The 16843-nt window shown below is 36.3% G+C and overlaps 1 protein-coding gene across 1 annotated transcript in view; it reads left to right on the plus strand.

Annotated features, from left to right (window-relative positions):
- The window catches only part of FRYL (FRY like transcription coactivator), a 137262-nt gene that overhangs the window by 57469 nt on the left and 62950 nt on the right, over nt 1-16843 (plus strand). The window contains exons 9-18 of the mRNA XM_065697555.1: nt 802-894; nt 3863-3961; nt 5428-5529; nt 8299-8343; nt 11930-12033; nt 12652-12760; nt 13735-13821; nt 14490-14661; nt 15409-15541; nt 15775-15882. Coding sequence (XP_065553627.1) covers nt 802-894; nt 3863-3961; nt 5428-5529; nt 8299-8343; nt 11930-12033; nt 12652-12760; nt 13735-13821; nt 14490-14661; nt 15409-15541; nt 15775-15882 — 1052 coding nt within the window. The remainder of the gene's footprint in view (nt 1-801; nt 895-3862; nt 3962-5427; nt 5530-8298; nt 8344-11929; nt 12034-12651; nt 12761-13734; nt 13822-14489; nt 14662-15408; nt 15542-15774; nt 15883-16843) is intronic.

Here is a 16843-nt window from a genome sequence, read left to right on the forward strand (position 1 = left end):
TTCAAAACTAAATAAAAATGGGTAGCAATCAAATAATTTTCTTGCTTTATGAAAACAGTGAGTTAAAGAAAAAGTTACTAGTTATATTTTTTTTAACAGCTGAGATGCCAAGAAACACTTTACTTTAAAAACACTTCAGTTATTTTTCAGAGAAACTTAAAATCTATTTGTTTGCTTCTCTTTACTGTGGATTAAAATTGTCCTACTGAGTAACTTGCCCATTTCAGAGTAACTGAAGTTACTGAAACTTGGTCATAAATTTTATTAAGAGCTGTTTAACAGTCATTGACATTGATCTAAATCCTGAAAAAACTAACATACACATAGGTGCTTTAGATTGTGTCCAGAGTGGTCAGTTTGGTGTAGTGGAGCGTGCAGACACATGTGTGGGTTATTTATTTCCCTGTAAAATTTTCCTGTCATCAAAGTAGGCTTGTGAATGAAAACACGTATATATATATACACATGTATATATATAAAAAATACTATTTTCTAATAATTTCAGTAAAGGTAAGCATTTATTTTCTATGTACATATTTGTATTTTATATCCTGAGAACTCTCTATTCTGAGTAGGAAGTGAATCTGCTATTACAGATGCTCTTTCAATTTTGTTTCAGTTGCTGGGGAAGCAGGTTTTAAAGTTTCTAAAGTCTTGTAAAGTTGATATTGTCAAGGGATATAAGACTAACTTAACCACATTGCATGTTGTAAATTCATACTGGCAATTAATCTGATACTGCTAGTAGTTCTTACGGCGTAGTGACACTTGTCTTCATTTTTCTAATGCTTCCTTACTAAGGAATGTGCTCAATACTTCCTGGAGGTAAAAGACAAAGATATAAAACATGCACTTGCTGGTTTGTTTGTGGAAATTCTCATCCCTGTGGCTGCTGTAAGTATTTTTAATTTTATGTTGGGTTTTTTTCCCCCTCCACTGTTCCCTTCAGTTTTACTTAGGCTCTCGTCATTAAAACTGCTTCCATTAAGTCTCACAGTGTTACATTTTTACAGATTCAAAAAGACTATTAAGTAAATTACAAGCACCTACATAATTGTTACAAGAGAAATGTGTGACTGTGATTTGTGTTTTAGTTAGTTTACAGTCTTTTTCAGAACTTCTTAAAATTGTCTGGTTTCTAGACCCTTTTATCACCAGAGGACTGTGTAGTCTTATACTTGCTCTAAAAATCTGAGATTTCTTTGGTGTTGAGTATTTGTTCCCTCAAGTGTTCTCTTGGATTTTCTTTAGTAGCTGAACCCTGTTAAGGTCTTTCTAGAATAAACTGAGGTATGTACCATTTTTACAGTCCAGTAGAGAGAATGGGAACTCCCATGCAAAAAAGGAAGAATGTAGGGTTTGGATAATTAAATAAAAATCGTAGAGGTGAGTGTCCACTAGATGTGATCCTTCAATCGGAAGAACAGGCAATCATCTCCTGATTGTGTTTTAAATCTAAAAACAGCAGCTGTGAACAAGAAAAGAACACCTCAATATCACCACAGTGTTGCATCTACAGTGCCTGTAGTGCTGCTTGTGAGAGCACTTTCAGTCAGGACAGGTTCTTTCGTTTCTTGCTAGGCCACTTTGCTCTGTTGTGTAAACTTGGACAATCCAAAATGGTAGTTGTATTAGCAAATGCTAAACCACAGTGTGTTTAGCATACTGCCCCAGAAAATGGCAGGTGGTGGCTCCATGTTATGACATAGGACATATCTTGCTATATATGGAGAACTGGAACATGTAGATCCCATTCTGCAAGCCAGGTGGGGATCCCATCTAAGCAAGCTCATAGGAAAAGAAGGATAAATCTCTCTGAACTTTTCTTCCTTCATTGGTCTCAACCTTGGGTTCTTTTTAAAAAAATACTAGAAAGGAGAGAATCTGTCATCTTAAGACCTGATCAGAGAGTGATGGTCTTAGTAGTAGCTGTTTGTTGGCTGAAGTCTTGATCTTACCTGGGCATACTTATGCTCTTCTAGAGAAGAATATCTTGGTCTGTTAAGAAGTGAATGCATTTGTTGTTTTGAACAAAATGAAAAGTGAAAGTAAACATGAGTATTAGTTTGCAAAATCATAATTTTAAATATAGTGAAAACTGCATGCATAGTAATGAGGCAGAAGCAGCATTTGGGAATTGGGTCTCTCTGGTGGTAACCGCAAAGGCACGCACGCTGGTTGTGCAGAACGTGTGGTGGTCTGTGGATTGCTTCTTACAAGCATAGCCTGAATCAGCTCTTTAAATGGTTGGTGAAGGAGGCTTGATCTTTCTTTCCAAATAATTTTGTCTCTAATAATTTCATACAAATGGAGCTTCTTAAATAGAAGCAGAGAGTCCATCCCAGATTGAGATGCAGTTGAGAGGTCAGTCATTCTCTTTGAAGATGTGAGACAGCTTTGAATCTTTTTGAAGCAGATGAAGTAACTGAATCTAGTTTTTTCTGCATCTTGGATACAGAGAATTGCTGAAGTGAGGAAGCTATTAGGTTTTGGCATTGTGACTTCTTTACTGTTACTTTCTTGCTTAGTTATTCAGGCATTTTAAAAAATATGACCTAATTTGGACCCTGCAGGTATAATGGATGACGGCGTATTTTATAGCAGGGAGGTTAAGGCTGATCTATAAGCGCAAGGTTATATCCCAAACCAAGCGTGTGGTGCTGGCAACACCTGACTAATTTCTTATGTGGAGATAGCTTTAGTGTAGCAAAAACATAAAGAATTTGGGGGTATGTAGGGAGTGATTTAAAACATAACTACATTCTCAGTTCTTTCCTTTTGGATTGTACACATTACAGAGATACTATACACTATTTTTTATGCTTCCCCTGCATGATTTTTTTCAGAGTGTTCTTAGCAAGGTGGACAAAACATATCTTTTAACAGCTTTGAATAATAAAATCTAGCAAAAAATTGCCTTATGTTGTAGGGAAATTATGAGTATAGCGGATCTCTTCCGGAAAGCTAACTCCCTCTCTGAACATGCCACCCCTACCTCCCAATTTGTTGAATAAAACAGAAACACATTATAAAACAGTAGGTTAAGAATAATCATGGAATTATAGAATGTTTAGGATTGTAAAGGACCTTAAGATCATCTAATTCCAACCCCTTTGCCATGGGCAGGGTTGCCTCACCCTAGACCATTTTGCCTAAGGCTCTGTCCAGCCTGTCCTTGAACACTGTCAGGGATGGAGCTTTTACCACTGCTTTGATCTACTTAAATTAGGTTTAATTAGGATGTTTAAATGGATCATCATGGGTAGCCAGAGAGAAGCTTAAGAAACTTGGCAGAGGTTTTGATAAAGAAGGTAGCTGTCTGGTGTGTGGAAGGAAGGCTGTTCTGTATACAAGGGCAGAGTGGGTAAAAAGTTGTAGTGCTTCATGTATCTGTTTCATTAATTCTAAAAGCCAAACCTTGTGTTTGGCTGGTAATAATGTGTGTCATTTCTCGAGTTTTCAGTTTCCAGAACTGGAGGTACATTAAAGAGTGGAATAGTGAAAAATTCATAGGGATTGTTTTGGTTGTCTGGTTTTTGATATCTGAAATTATGTTTGTAAAGAGTTTCAGTGTAGTTTTTATTTGTTAGCTGGTGGCAAATTTTCTTCTCTAAGTATGGTATACAGGCCATACAATGGATTTTTTTAGTGGGTTTGCGGTTTTGTTGTGGGTTTTTTGTAACTGTATGGCTGTAGTGTGTGATATGATTTCTTATACTTCTATTTATATTTCAGATAAATACTTATATAGGATTTAACTTTTGAATGTTCTTGAACTCATGAACATCTTAATGTATATTTAAATTGCCTACAGTATAAACTTTTAAACCCATTTATGTGTTTATTTTTTTTTTCCTAATAGGCTGTTAAAAATGAAGTGAATGTGCCATGTTTGAAAAATTTTGTGGAGATGCTTTATCAGACTACCTTTGAATTGAGTTCAAGAAAGAAGCATTCGCTGGTATTTTAAAGAAAAATTTAAACTTCTCTGTTTTCCATATCTTAGACTTTTAATCTAGTACATTATATGAGGAAAAAACTAGCGGCTGTATTAATTTAAATCTTAGCTCCTCAGTTCAAGTGTAATTAAATTTGCACTGCGTACATGCATTTGCTCTGATTTTGATTTGTTTCTGCAGGATACATGCTCTGTTCCCTCACTTTTGGGGTTGTCTTCAAATCAGTGCTTGATTTTGATTATTTTAGTGGGGTTTAGCACAGTTATTTAACCTACTGTCTCTTCTAGAAAGAGCTTGCTTTAAGAGAGTCTGGTATTTAAGTTATGTTTAGTTAAAAGTGTCAGACAAGACTTTTCCAGCAAAGTAGCAGCCTGGTGATAGCCCTACTCTGCCTGTTTTCTCCTCTCCTCATATACTTTTTTTTTCTTTCTCCAGTATTTTTATTGCCTCTCTTGGATATAAATCTGTGGGTTGTTTTTCCTTAATACTGCATCTTAGCTTGTCTCCTAAAACGGCATTTTAGCAAGGCTTTAAATCTCTTATTAATGCAGTATTTGGTAATTCTTGATGACCATGGCAACCATGTTCCAAGTTGGTTCACTTCACTTTGCTGGAGATGTGGAGCTAAATTTTGCATTGCAATTTGCATATTCAGTAGCACAACTGAATTTAAAATGATTTATTCTCACTTTCATGTTAGGGCTGAGCTTTACTTTCTGGTGTACTGAGCATATAAAGCGTACATCATTGGACGTGGTTATACTTATGTAAGAATAGCATGATGTAGTTGATGTCAGCATTCACAATGTAATTTAATTTATGAAGTCAGAAGCATTGTTACATCAAAATTACAATTTACATTTTCACTCTCATTCTTTAATCTTTCTTCATAACGGGACAATCTGCAGTCAGATTTGGTGTTAAATCACCACCATGTATGCTGTTAAATGTATGTGGTGTTTAAAGAAATCTCATGTTACTAAAGCAAAGCAAAGTCATGCTAGTCTGCGTATTCAAAGAGTTTATTAAATTATGCTTCATTCCTTACAGAAAGTGGACTTTGAGTAGAAGTGACATTTCTGACAACCTAAAGTCTGCCTGAAGTTTTGACTGAGTTGATGATGTTTCTCCTGAATATTCATTCATCTTATAGGCAGTTCCCTCTCCCATGAGTTGAATCATATGGTTGCAGGGAAAGAGGGATTGTTGTACCCAAGAGTGAGATCAATTCTCAGTCTTTGAAATCAGGCCTTGCGAGGCGATGAGCTTCACCATGGTCCCACTGCCCTGGCCTTACACCATGCACTCTTACAGCATGTAGATTGCCTGGCATCCGTGTTCTAGTGCAGGGGGCTGCTGTGCAGTGCTAACACTGTGAGAGAAAGAACCAACTGTGTGCCTTAATGTACAAGACTTAGGAGGTCTGCAAAGATCAATTTGATCAATTCTTTTTCCTCCCTACTCATAGGCTTTGTATCCATTGATCACCTGCCTCTTGTGTGTCAGTCAGAAACAGTTTTTTTTAAATAACTGGCACGTTTTCCTGCAGAACTGTTTGTCACATCTAAAGGTAAGAATCCTTTTCAATTCAGAAACTGTTGCAAATTGATGGCATTTATTCCAGTGTGTTCTCAGCATCCTCGTGCCGAATAAACTATTTAAAAGGGCACTGTGTAATACTTCTCTAAAAAAAAAATTAAGTTAAATGTGTTGTCTCCGTTAGTATTAAGCTTAGTAGCGAGTCTTTGTGATGTTATTTAGTGTTGGAAATAGATGTGGCCCCTTGGGGAGTGTCAGTTTTATTGAGTAAAATCTTCAGAAGTATCTGCTAATAAACACTATTTATGCCAGAGAAAGTACAAACTGCAGTTTTTCATGTGCCATTTATATGTGAGAAAATACGTGGCTTGTCCTACTCCTGTATAGTAAATGCAAAATTTCTCTCTCTTGTTCATTTATTGAAGGATTTGAAAGTGAATTGGGAGTTCAGGAAAGAGATTATACCTACAGCCTGTGATACATATTTTCCAAAGAAAAATTATAGTGTCCCTTTTACTTGTGGCTTCAGTTGATAGCATTGTAAACCTGAGTTGGTTGATAAAGACATCAAGATACTTGGAAATTAGGAATCTGCTTTAATGACTTTCTTGTAGCATTAACTGTTGTACATGTTCTTTCCTTAATTTTGATTAACACAATTTATGATTTGCCTAATATATTGATTTTGATAATCTGACTAAGTTCTTTGATCCACTTGACAGTATTCATTCTGGTTAGAGATGAGTAACAATTCTGAAGCTTATTAGTAAAATACATAAACCAGCATGAAGTCAGAAGGAAACAGCTTTAGCTGCTTGGATTGGGTCATGTTGTTTTCATGATATCTTTCACGCTTTTCTGTTGCTTGTTGGGTTTTTGTATATTTTTCATCTAACATTGCAGTTCTTTTGCAATATTTGCCTTGATTTATGTTTTGTTGGTTTTTTTGCATATGGAGGCTGCTTTTTGCTTTTGTTTTTAAATCTTAAAAAAAACCTCTTCCAGGCTATGAGTTGTGTTTTTCTGGCATAATGTCCATTGCTGATAATGGATATATTAAAACTATAAATGCCATTGAGTTTAACTGTTAGTTGCTCAGCATGCATTTTATATTTTACTTAGTTTTGTTAACCACTAACAGCTTAACATGTTTACTGTAAGGCTCTATTCAGCAGAAATTCTACATACGAATTTCTGCAATTCAGATTTTGCAGTGTTATGGTGCTGTGTCATCGAGTTACTTAGGATATTTTATGGCCCACCAAATACTACTGGTTCTATTGGTACTATTCGGGTGTTTGTTGAGAAACTTTGTTGAGTTTAATCTTGAGAAATACACCCCCCACTGTCCTCGTGTCTTATGAATTAATATGTTCCTTTGTTTCTGAAGCTAATTAAATGCATGCAGTCTGTAATAAGTACTCTCATTAATTTATAAATCTGAATTTCACGGCAGTTTAGTCTGTTAGATTTCCTCTTCTCTGTTTTATTTCCTGATTGTCCTAATGACTAAATTTATTTTGGAGTTACCTAAATATGTAAAATGCAGTAGAATTCCAAATCTATTGTCTCTAGTGTCTTTTTTCATTTATAAGTAGTTTTAAGAGTTATTGAGAGATACTTAAGAGTACTGAAAAGGTTCATCCACCCCTGCTGTGTAAGTTAAAATTAACTAATTAACAAAAGGAATAATGACAACACTTAGACTCTGTTGCAGGGATATTCTATGAAGGGTACAGGCCTGTTAGCAAGTCACCAAGAGGTAATGTAGGGCATGAATTCATGGTGCTCAATTCATTCCCTGACGACTGCCCAGTGCAAACTCTTACCTAGTAATGAACACCATGTGGTCACACTTTGGTGACAGGAATAAGCAATTTCCCATTTGCCTTGGTGTGAAAGCTCACATCTTTGAAGTTGCTCCATAGCAACTGCTGCAAAGTATATTCATAACCTGCCTTTCCCTGCATTAGTACGGTGCTATATTATACTTCATAATACACCTGAGGGTACTTTGAATCCTAATCCAGTACTGGCAATATATATTGCCCTTATAAACACTTTGTACTAGCTTTTAGTGCACACTACCTTTAGTTATCCTCAAAGGAGTCTTATTGTGTGGGGAAAACATCCTGACCTTGTTGAAAGGAGGAAACGTAGGGGTCCGGGCCGATGCAAAAAGCAGATAAGTGACTTGTAAGAGTCAGTTTAGGCCTAGAGCATATCAGGGTGTCTCTTGGTAGATGTATGGCTGGCCTTGTCCCACAAAGCAGTTGGGATGCTGTTTCAGCATTGAGCCCGGCAGGGCATTTCTTTACACACTGTAGTGTAGGCAAAATTTTGTATTTATTCAGCAGACAATAACACTAGGTCAGTATTGTGAAACATTTTGCTTGCTTTTTGGACTAGTATTTAGATAGACTAATTTAGCAGATTTGTCAGAAAAGCTGATAGATTCTTGGATGAAGCTGAGTTGTGGTATCCTTACCACGTCTTCTGGGGAGAGGAAGGAACATTTAAGAAAACTGCTGAAGTGAGAGAGAGAGGTGTCAGTAATTTTGCTCCACTGTTGGGTGGGAAAGAATAGTTTTTGTTCACCGTTTAACCTTAGTGGTGGTTAACACAAAACCTTGGAGGCTGGCGGAACATTTTCTGCCACTACAGCAAAACCCGTATTTCTACTGAATAGAGTCCTTACTAGACAGCTATCTGTTGGTTTTGTGCTTTTTTTCATCTAACATGCATGTGCCTTCCATTCTCATGTTTGTTATGTTTTGCTGTCTCACATTGCTTTATTTAGATGCCATCTAACAACAGTATCAGAAAACAAATAGAAACACTGCAGGTGAGTTAATGCATTATTGTAACTCAGTGAAATGTTGCTTTGTCTCATGTAAATACTTTGTTTTGGTTTGGGTTTTTTTTATGTTAATTGTTGCATTTTGTGCTTTCCTTTCTTTGTGAGATCACTGTTGGTACTGTTAGTAAACAACAGGTCTAAGAATAGCTAATGTTTCAGAGGCCCTCTTGCCAGGGATTAAAGGAGAAAGATCAGAAAATTATCTAATGTCAGTTTTCTAAATTGGGGTGAAAATGTGGCTGTGTGAGATTGAGTATCAATATCACAGCTGGTTTCCCTAAACAGCAGTGCATGTTTCCACTGGAAGTACACTGCCTATTCAGATGTTTGATTTTTCCTGGTAATTCATTTCAGAAAGTGTCTTGCATGCAAGCAAAGTTGAAAACATTTTCACTATTAAAAACTGTGAAACTGATTTACTCTAACAACTTGTACTGCACTAACTTGAAAGACTTTTACGCTGTTGGTTTTGCAGGTTTTAAAAAGTAGAAATTGTTTTAGTTTAGAACAGAAGAAAAGTTTAACATCAGTATTAAAAAGTACTTTCTTCAGTAAGTGACTACATTTGACTAACATGGAAAAAATGCTGTTTTCTTTCTTGCCCTTGTTGAGATATGTTTCATTGACTCATCTTAATCTGTCATGTAAGACCACAGTAGATTTGCTCTTGCTTTTTTGGCTTTGTAAGAGAGATGCGGTTCGTCACAGCTTGTTCCATACTCTGCTGATATAATATATATTAAAAGTTTTAGGATTTTAGGCAAAACTATGTTTGGAAAAAACCCAGATAGAGTGCTTTAAAATCTGACAGGCATCAGCGAAAAAGGCTGAAATTCAGCCAGATTAGTGAATTATATAGCCATATATACTGTATTCTAGTTGCAGTAATATTGAAGGGAAAAGGTAATACTGACACGTTAACACAAAGTATACAAGCAGTATGCCATAAATTAGATCAAAAAGCCATTTCCTTGTAGTATATTTCATAGAATCATAGAATAGTTAGGGTTGGAAAGGACCTCAAGATCATCTAGTTCCAACCCCCGTACCATGGGCAGGGACATCTCACACTAAAGCATGCCACCCAAGGCTTCGTCAAACCTGGCCTTGAACACTGCCAGGGATGGAGCATTCACAACCTCCCTGGGCAACCGATTCCAGTGCCTCACCACCCTAACAGGAAAGAATTTCTTCCTTATATCCAATCTAAACTTCCCCTGTTTAAGTTTTAGCCTGTTTCCCTTGTCCTGTTACTACAGTCCCTGATGAAGAGTCCCTCCCCAGCATCCCTATATGCCCCCTTCAGATACTGGAAGGCTGCTATGAGGTCTCCATGCAGCCTCCTCTTCTCCAGGCTGAACAGCCCCAACTTTCTCAGCCTATCTTCATATGGGAAGATTTGTTTGGTTCCTAAATGTAGGAAGAGGTAATGAAAATTTTCAGTGCTTAAGAAATCAGAAGCGCTGCTGTATTTATTTTGTGACCATTTTCAAAAGGTGAATGCCTCCTTATACTCCTCACCTCAACAAAGAAGCAAACTTTGTCATAACTAATCAGAAGTAGCTGTACTGATGATAAACCTCCTAACAGATGGATGTTGTTAACACATTGTAAAATACCTGCTTTCTATACATTTTATTAGATGATTGAAAGCTAATAGTAGATTTTGCTTTTCTTCTGGACCTCTAAATTAATCTCCCATTGGAATATTTGAAGTAAGAAGACTGGAGCATTACTTGGTTCTAGACACTGCATTTCAGATAGACTTTGATAATGTGTGTACTACCAATGAATTCACCAGCCTATTTTGAACATCAAGAACTGTTGGCCTGTAGATTAAATATGATGAATAGTAATACCATGGGTTTTTTGATGTTTAAGTTGATTAAAATCAAAGCTATCACGTTCTCACCCTCTCATACAGTTATGGGTGTTTGCTTCTTCCTCACAGTAGCACTGCTGTTAAATTAACTTGGACAGTGGGGCAGGCAGTTCTCTGTTCTAATACTAACCAAGGACACGAGTAACTCTTTTACTGGTTTAGATTTTGTCCAGATCACCATCATCAATTTACCCACTGCCTAGTTGCAGGTGTGCTAAATCAGAGGCAATGGGCAGGAACACATAGGTGAGTGTGAAGGGAGGGTAGAACAGCATTATCACTGACATAGGCTGGGTTATAAAGTCATATATGTTATTTTTCTGTGAAATATCACTTTTGCCTCTGATTTTGTAATAGGCTTTAGCCTTTCTTAAAGTCAGCTGCTGCCAAAACAAATAGTCCTGACCCACCTATCTTAAATCCATCCAAATTACTCTCCTCCGTATAGTCTATTGCAGAGACATGGCCATGAAATTATGTGAATCAACTTAATGGTGTGAGTTGGACTTTCTTACTACTAGAATCCATGCAAAGGGAAGGGAGCAGTGAGAGATTGCAGAGGAGGGAACCAAAGATGAGACCATCTGTTTTCAAACAGCATGGTCTTAGATGCAAAGTTCACACCCTTTGTGAAACTGCACTCCACTTGTTCTGGGAGAACAAAGTAGTCTGCTATTCTGACTCACTGGCTTGTGGTAGAGGCCAGAAAATATGAAATTACTTAGGTTAAAGCCATCATATAGGTAGGTCTTGAAACAAAGAGACTTAACTGGAAACGGGGAAGGTCTCTTTTAGGGGTTTTTTTTGGGGGGGGTGGTGAGATGGGGTGGGGTGTGCTGTGTTTGGTTTGGTTTGGTTTTGTTGTTTGTTTTTTTTTACTTGAGAAAATGCCTAAAAAGATGACCTTTGGGAATCATTTACTCTGTTCATACGCTCATACTTATGTACCAGTTGGTATATACTCATGTACATGTTAGTTACTTATTGGTTTACACAGTTTAAGAGCTAGGAGGAACAAAATTAAACTCCTAGTAGCAGCTTTAAGACAATTCTTTTTTCATACAGTGTGTAATTTAAACTGAATTATGCCACAAGAATTTATAGTAATTCAAGAGAAAGGTAGCTTAATTGTTACAATAAAAATCAATTGGAAGTGAGTAAACATTGATACAAACTGAATGGCAAATTGGGTGAAGCCTGGAGGACACAAGCATCCATGTGTGGCCACCTCCTTTTGTGTTCTTTTCTTCTGCACCTCCTACTGTCTGCTGTCATAAACTGAATGACGGATGTAGACTTTGTGTCTAATTCAGAGGAGCTACTCTGATGGTTTAGACAAACTTAAGCTGGTTTGCTATAAAAAAGGTATTTGTTACAAATGGCTTTCTGAGAAAAGTTCTTGGAATTAGTACACTCTTGGTGTTCTAAAGAGGAATATCTGCTTTTTAGTTACTTCTCTGCTCTCAGAGTGAAAGACATGTAAAATGCTCTGGAATTACTACTTAAATATTCAAGTAGTATTGGAAATAGGTAATACAGTGTTGTTTTTTTATGAAAACATATGAAACTTGTAGTCAGTATTAAGCATATCAGTTTTAATTGTTACTCTCAAAAGTCAGAAGAGTAAAAACTGAATTTTCAGAGTGTCTCACAGGCAACAGTAACTGTATTTTTTCATTTATTTCACAGAATAAAGATCCCAAAATGTCCCGAGTTGCACTGGAATCTTTGTATAGGTTATTGTGGGTTTATGTTATTAGAATAAAATGTGAAAGCAACACTGTAACTCAAAGGTAAGTTCATTATGCAAAGGGGTTTAAAATACTGATTGGTGGGTTGTTTCCCTCCCCATCCCCCAGTGATATCAGAAGATAGCCAGCTAGTGGTCTAGTCAGGTAAACAGGGGAACAAAGTCTCCATGTCAAAAGAGAAAACCAAAGGAGCTTGATTATTTTGATGAGGAGAAAGAATTGAGTCTCCATTGATCTTTGCAGGGATGGAAGAGGGCAGAGAGATAAGCAGCAGGACATATGTTAAAGATAAAAGGTACTAATAGTAGGAGAACAAATAGGGTATGAAGTGGCCATCAGTAGGGCTGGAAATTAAAAGGTTTTCTTTATAAATTGACTTAGAATTTGGAATAGTCATTCAGATTTCTCCCGTCCCCCTGACTATTATTAACTAGTTTACAGCAGGATTTTGGTCACTTTATATGAACCCAGGATACTGTTGCCTGTGGCAGTAGAGGGCTGTACTTTCTAGAGGTGGTCATAGCTGTTACATGCTTTTGTATTATTTAATAGTAAGACCCGCCTCCCCCCCCCCCCTTCTGATTTGAGCTGTAACATCTCTGCTATTATTAAAAGTTATTTTAAGAAGTTTTGTTTCTTTTTGTGTCTGAATTCCTGTAGCCGTCTCATGAGCATTGTATCAGCACTTTTCCCAAAAGGATCACGTAGTGTGGTCCCACGAGACACACCTCTGAATATATTTGTGAAGATTATTCAGTTCATTGCTCAGGTAAGAATATGTCAAGGTAGAGGTATAAGACTAGGATGAATATTATTTGAAGAAATGTAAATTTAAGGTTAGTTTTTAAATACTTGCATTGAATTAATGGTCTTCCGTCTTGAGTAGGATTTCTGCAAATACGTGCAACAAATGAAATGACTTGTTCTGTTTTTACCTGTGGCAAAATTATTTTACTTACACTTTAATAACTGTTGTGTATGAAAATCATGATGCTTAATATTTACATTTGTACTGCACTGTTGTGTGGGGGTGTGTATATAAATACATTAATATAGTTAGTATATTCTATAATAATATTTTTATAAGGGACAAAGCATTTGAATAGCAATATCCGCTTATATTTAGCCTGGAGACTAGCTTCTGTAGACAGAAAAAGTATGCAATGCATGCAGTACTTTGTAGTTAGTGTTGCGTTATGATTTATATTATTTTTGAAGCTTCTGTTGTCCTAATATCAAAATGCAGGATATGATCTCAAAGGCAACCTTTAATTCACCTATAACCTTATAGATTAGAGCATGTTTTCTTATCTTACAGATAGTTTGTCTGTGCTTCAGCTTCCGAAACGTTTCGCTTGTGATCGGACAGGGTTGAGGCAGGACATGTTGCACTGTTTATATTGGTTTCCTAGGGCTCCTCTTTCTGTCACTAATTTTTACTTACCTGAAACAGTTCAGCTTGTTTGTAGAAATGTGTTTGATCTGAGCAGAACTGTCTAGGATTTGGTTTTTTTAGGAGAAATGGTTGAACCATATCAGGGGATGAGCTGTGTTGAATTGTACTAGATTTCAGAAAACCAACATCACGTCATAAGAATAAATAGGAAATAAGGAATATTTTAAAAATTTTCATTTTTTACACTTTTAAGAGTTGATACCCAGCACCTTTGCAAAGCCAAAAAATTAAACTATGCATATTAACAGAAAAGAGATGATCATATCAATCATTTTTCCCCTTTATAGGAACGTTTGGATTTTGCAATGAAAGAAATAATATTTGATCTTCTCAGTGTTGGAAAATCTCCTAAAACCTTCACTATTAATCCAGAGGTAAAAAAAGCTCCATTACTTGCATGCAGTGAGAACAGGACATTGGGGTGCCTTCGGGAGAAAGTGGTGAACTATTTTTGAGCCAGGATGAAAGCAGATGAATGGATATCTGAAAGGGTGTTCTACTAAAACTAAAGAAGTAACTGTAGTCATGCTCACTTGCTGTTTTATTTCCAGTGTTTAAGTTAGCAGCAGTACTACTGAGTTCAGGCTCGTTTCAATAATAGTTTCAGAAAGTATGTGTGAATTTTCGTTACAGTATAACTGTAAAGCCTTTTTTCAGGGAAGTCATACCTAGCTCCTACAGTTCAAGACCCAGTCTAACAGATGAGACCTTTAAGCAATGTCTGTCTTCAGTATGTCATTCTCGAGATTCATATCAAGTCCTTTAGGGCTTTGAACTATAAAATTTTCAGTATATTGGCCTGTGCCAAGTCAGTTAAGTGGAATCAGAGTTGTGGGGAGGCACTCAAGGCTTAAACTTCATTTTTGTTATTTCATTACTCTAACATGTAGCATTTTAATTAATGCCTTTCGTACTGGAACTGTACTTATCTGTTTAAAAGAGAGGAAAAATGCAATTTGTGTTTTGTCTTGTCTGTGTTACTTTAATGTTATAATTTCTTCTGTTTTGTCTTTCCTTTTTCTTCCCTATTTTGGTGTCGAAGAGGATGAATATTGGCCTCAGAGTCTTCCTTGTCATAGCAGACAGCTTGCAGCAGAAAGACGGTGAACCACCGATGCCAACAACAGGAGTTGTTCTTCCCTCAGGAAATACTCTGCGTGTGAAGAAAATTTTTCTTAATAAAACACTGACAGATGAGGAAGCAAAAGTTATAGGTATGTTGTATTCTTCTGTAAGCTCTCATTCCAGTATGTGTGTATGTGTTTTCAGTTATTCTCAACCAGTACATTTGTGTAACTTTATTTCTGTATTCATTTTATTTGTTAGAATTCAGTTGTAACAGAATTGCTTTGCTTGTGTAGAGAGGGCTGCTAGACAGCATTGACCTTTTGGTGCCCAAGACAAAAAACATGGCTTTTTTTGAAGTGTTTTGCACTGCTAAATTAGCACAAAGAAGCCAGAGTGCAATTGGTGTGGTAAATAGCATGGCCATATTTGTTGCCTTGATGTCACTCTAGAACATCCCGTATGTCCCACAGCTGAAGTGAAGTAAGACAGTTTTGATACCTACATTCTGTTGATCTTCAGCAGATGAGGTAGTTGTCTCTCAAGGACTGTTTCAATATGTAAATTTTTAAATTAGAACTAAATTGCTTGGAATTGAGAAAATGGAAAAGCAACTAACAATTGTTTCTTTATTAATGTTCTTTCTGAAACTTCTAGTTTCATACAATACCTGCTACTACGTAATATGCATTTCTTTTGGCACTTAAAGTTTGTGTTTCATGACATGTTTTGTGAAAGAAAAAGGTGTTCTAAACCACACTTAAAGTGCGTGTTTCGTGTCATGTTTTGTGCAAAAAAAAAGGTGTTCTAAACCGAATAAGTGGCAAATATTTTAATAAAAAATATGAAAATTAAATGAAAACAAATGAAATTGGTAATTCTCTTTGGCTTTTCAGGAATGTCCATTTACTACCCTCAAGTCAGAAAAGCACTAGACAGCATTCTTAGGCATTTGGACAAAGAAGTTGGAAGGCCCATGTGCATGACTAGTGTGCAGATGTCCAATAAAGAACCTGAAGACATGATTACGTATGTACTGAATTACGGTGTTTTCACGGTCACAGTTAAGTTATGCTGGTTTTGTGCTGTAATGTTGCAAATGCCATCACTAATGCATTACAATTGTTAGCTTTCTACTTGACTAGTAAATGAATGGTAATTTCACTAATTAGTGATAAAAATTTTTGTTAGCTCCTTAGTTTGACATGAAATTGAAAATGTTTGTGGTGTACTGAAGTAGAGCTCTCCTGTTGTTTTTATAGGGGTGAGAGAAAACCTAAGATAGATTTATTCAGAACTTGCATTGCTGCTATCCCAAGACTGATTCCAGATGGCATGAGCAGGACTGACCTCATTGAATTGCTTGCAAGGTAAGAGAAATAAAATTCTGCTCTTAGTGGGTGTTCCTTTTTAAATGCCGTATGTATGAGAGTTTGTCAGGTAGTGTGACTCCAGTACATACGGAATCCGTTCTTACTCCTGCCTACCTTCAGCAATTGGTTAAGCGTTACTGGCCAGGGTAGTAGGAGGTAAATTTATCCGGAAGATCTTGTACTCTTTTAGAGATAATTTTTGAAAAGTAGGAGTTTATTTCTGTTCTTTGTTTTTTGCACTTGCCTTACCTTTTGTTGTTAGTCATACTTTTTTTCCCTTTTTCTTCCAATTGCTAGCACTGTAAACTATCATAGAGATATTCTTGTTTGACATTACCAAAATGTAAGGCAGGGCACTTGGGGGAAACTTTTTTCTTGTTCTCTACTAATCCTGCTTCCTTTTTCCATTTTTTTTTTTTTTTTTAATCCAACATTACCCATATTCTTCCATCTCTTACCTCAGTTTAAACTGAATGTGCCTTATCAGTACTGATAAGTAGTTGAGACACCTTGGCAGCCAGTTTTTTTGGGGGTGAGTAAATTTGCATTCAGTGAGAATATGTAGTTGTGGGACATGCAGACAGTCTTTTCGTATTACTAGAGTGGTAAACCTTCCTCTTTAAAACTTTATTTATTCAGTACAGAAATGGTCTTGGTGACAAAATACAGGATAGCTTTTATAGTTGAAATTATAAATTTGTTGGCATATAATGTATTAAGTTACATCTATTAGAAAGTTAATAATAATTTGAGAGAATAAAATTTTTCTAAAGCTTTTTCTTCGTTGTCAAAAATCACATAGAAGGTGTAAAGTACTAAGTAAAAATACAGTACTGGATAAGTTTCATCTACCATAGTGGGTTGAGACATATTTTTAAGTATATATGTAAAGGTTTTTTAAGCAAGTTTTTTCTCATATCCAAAGTAAAGCTGCTTTATCTTAAAAATTAATCTGTTC

Source organism: Lathamus discolor, chromosome 1 (assembly GCF_037157495.1).
Source record: "Lathamus discolor isolate bLatDis1 chromosome 1, bLatDis1.hap1, whole genome shotgun sequence".
Classification (NCBI taxonomy): domain Eukaryota; kingdom Metazoa; phylum Chordata; class Aves; order Psittaciformes; family Psittacidae; genus Lathamus; species Lathamus discolor.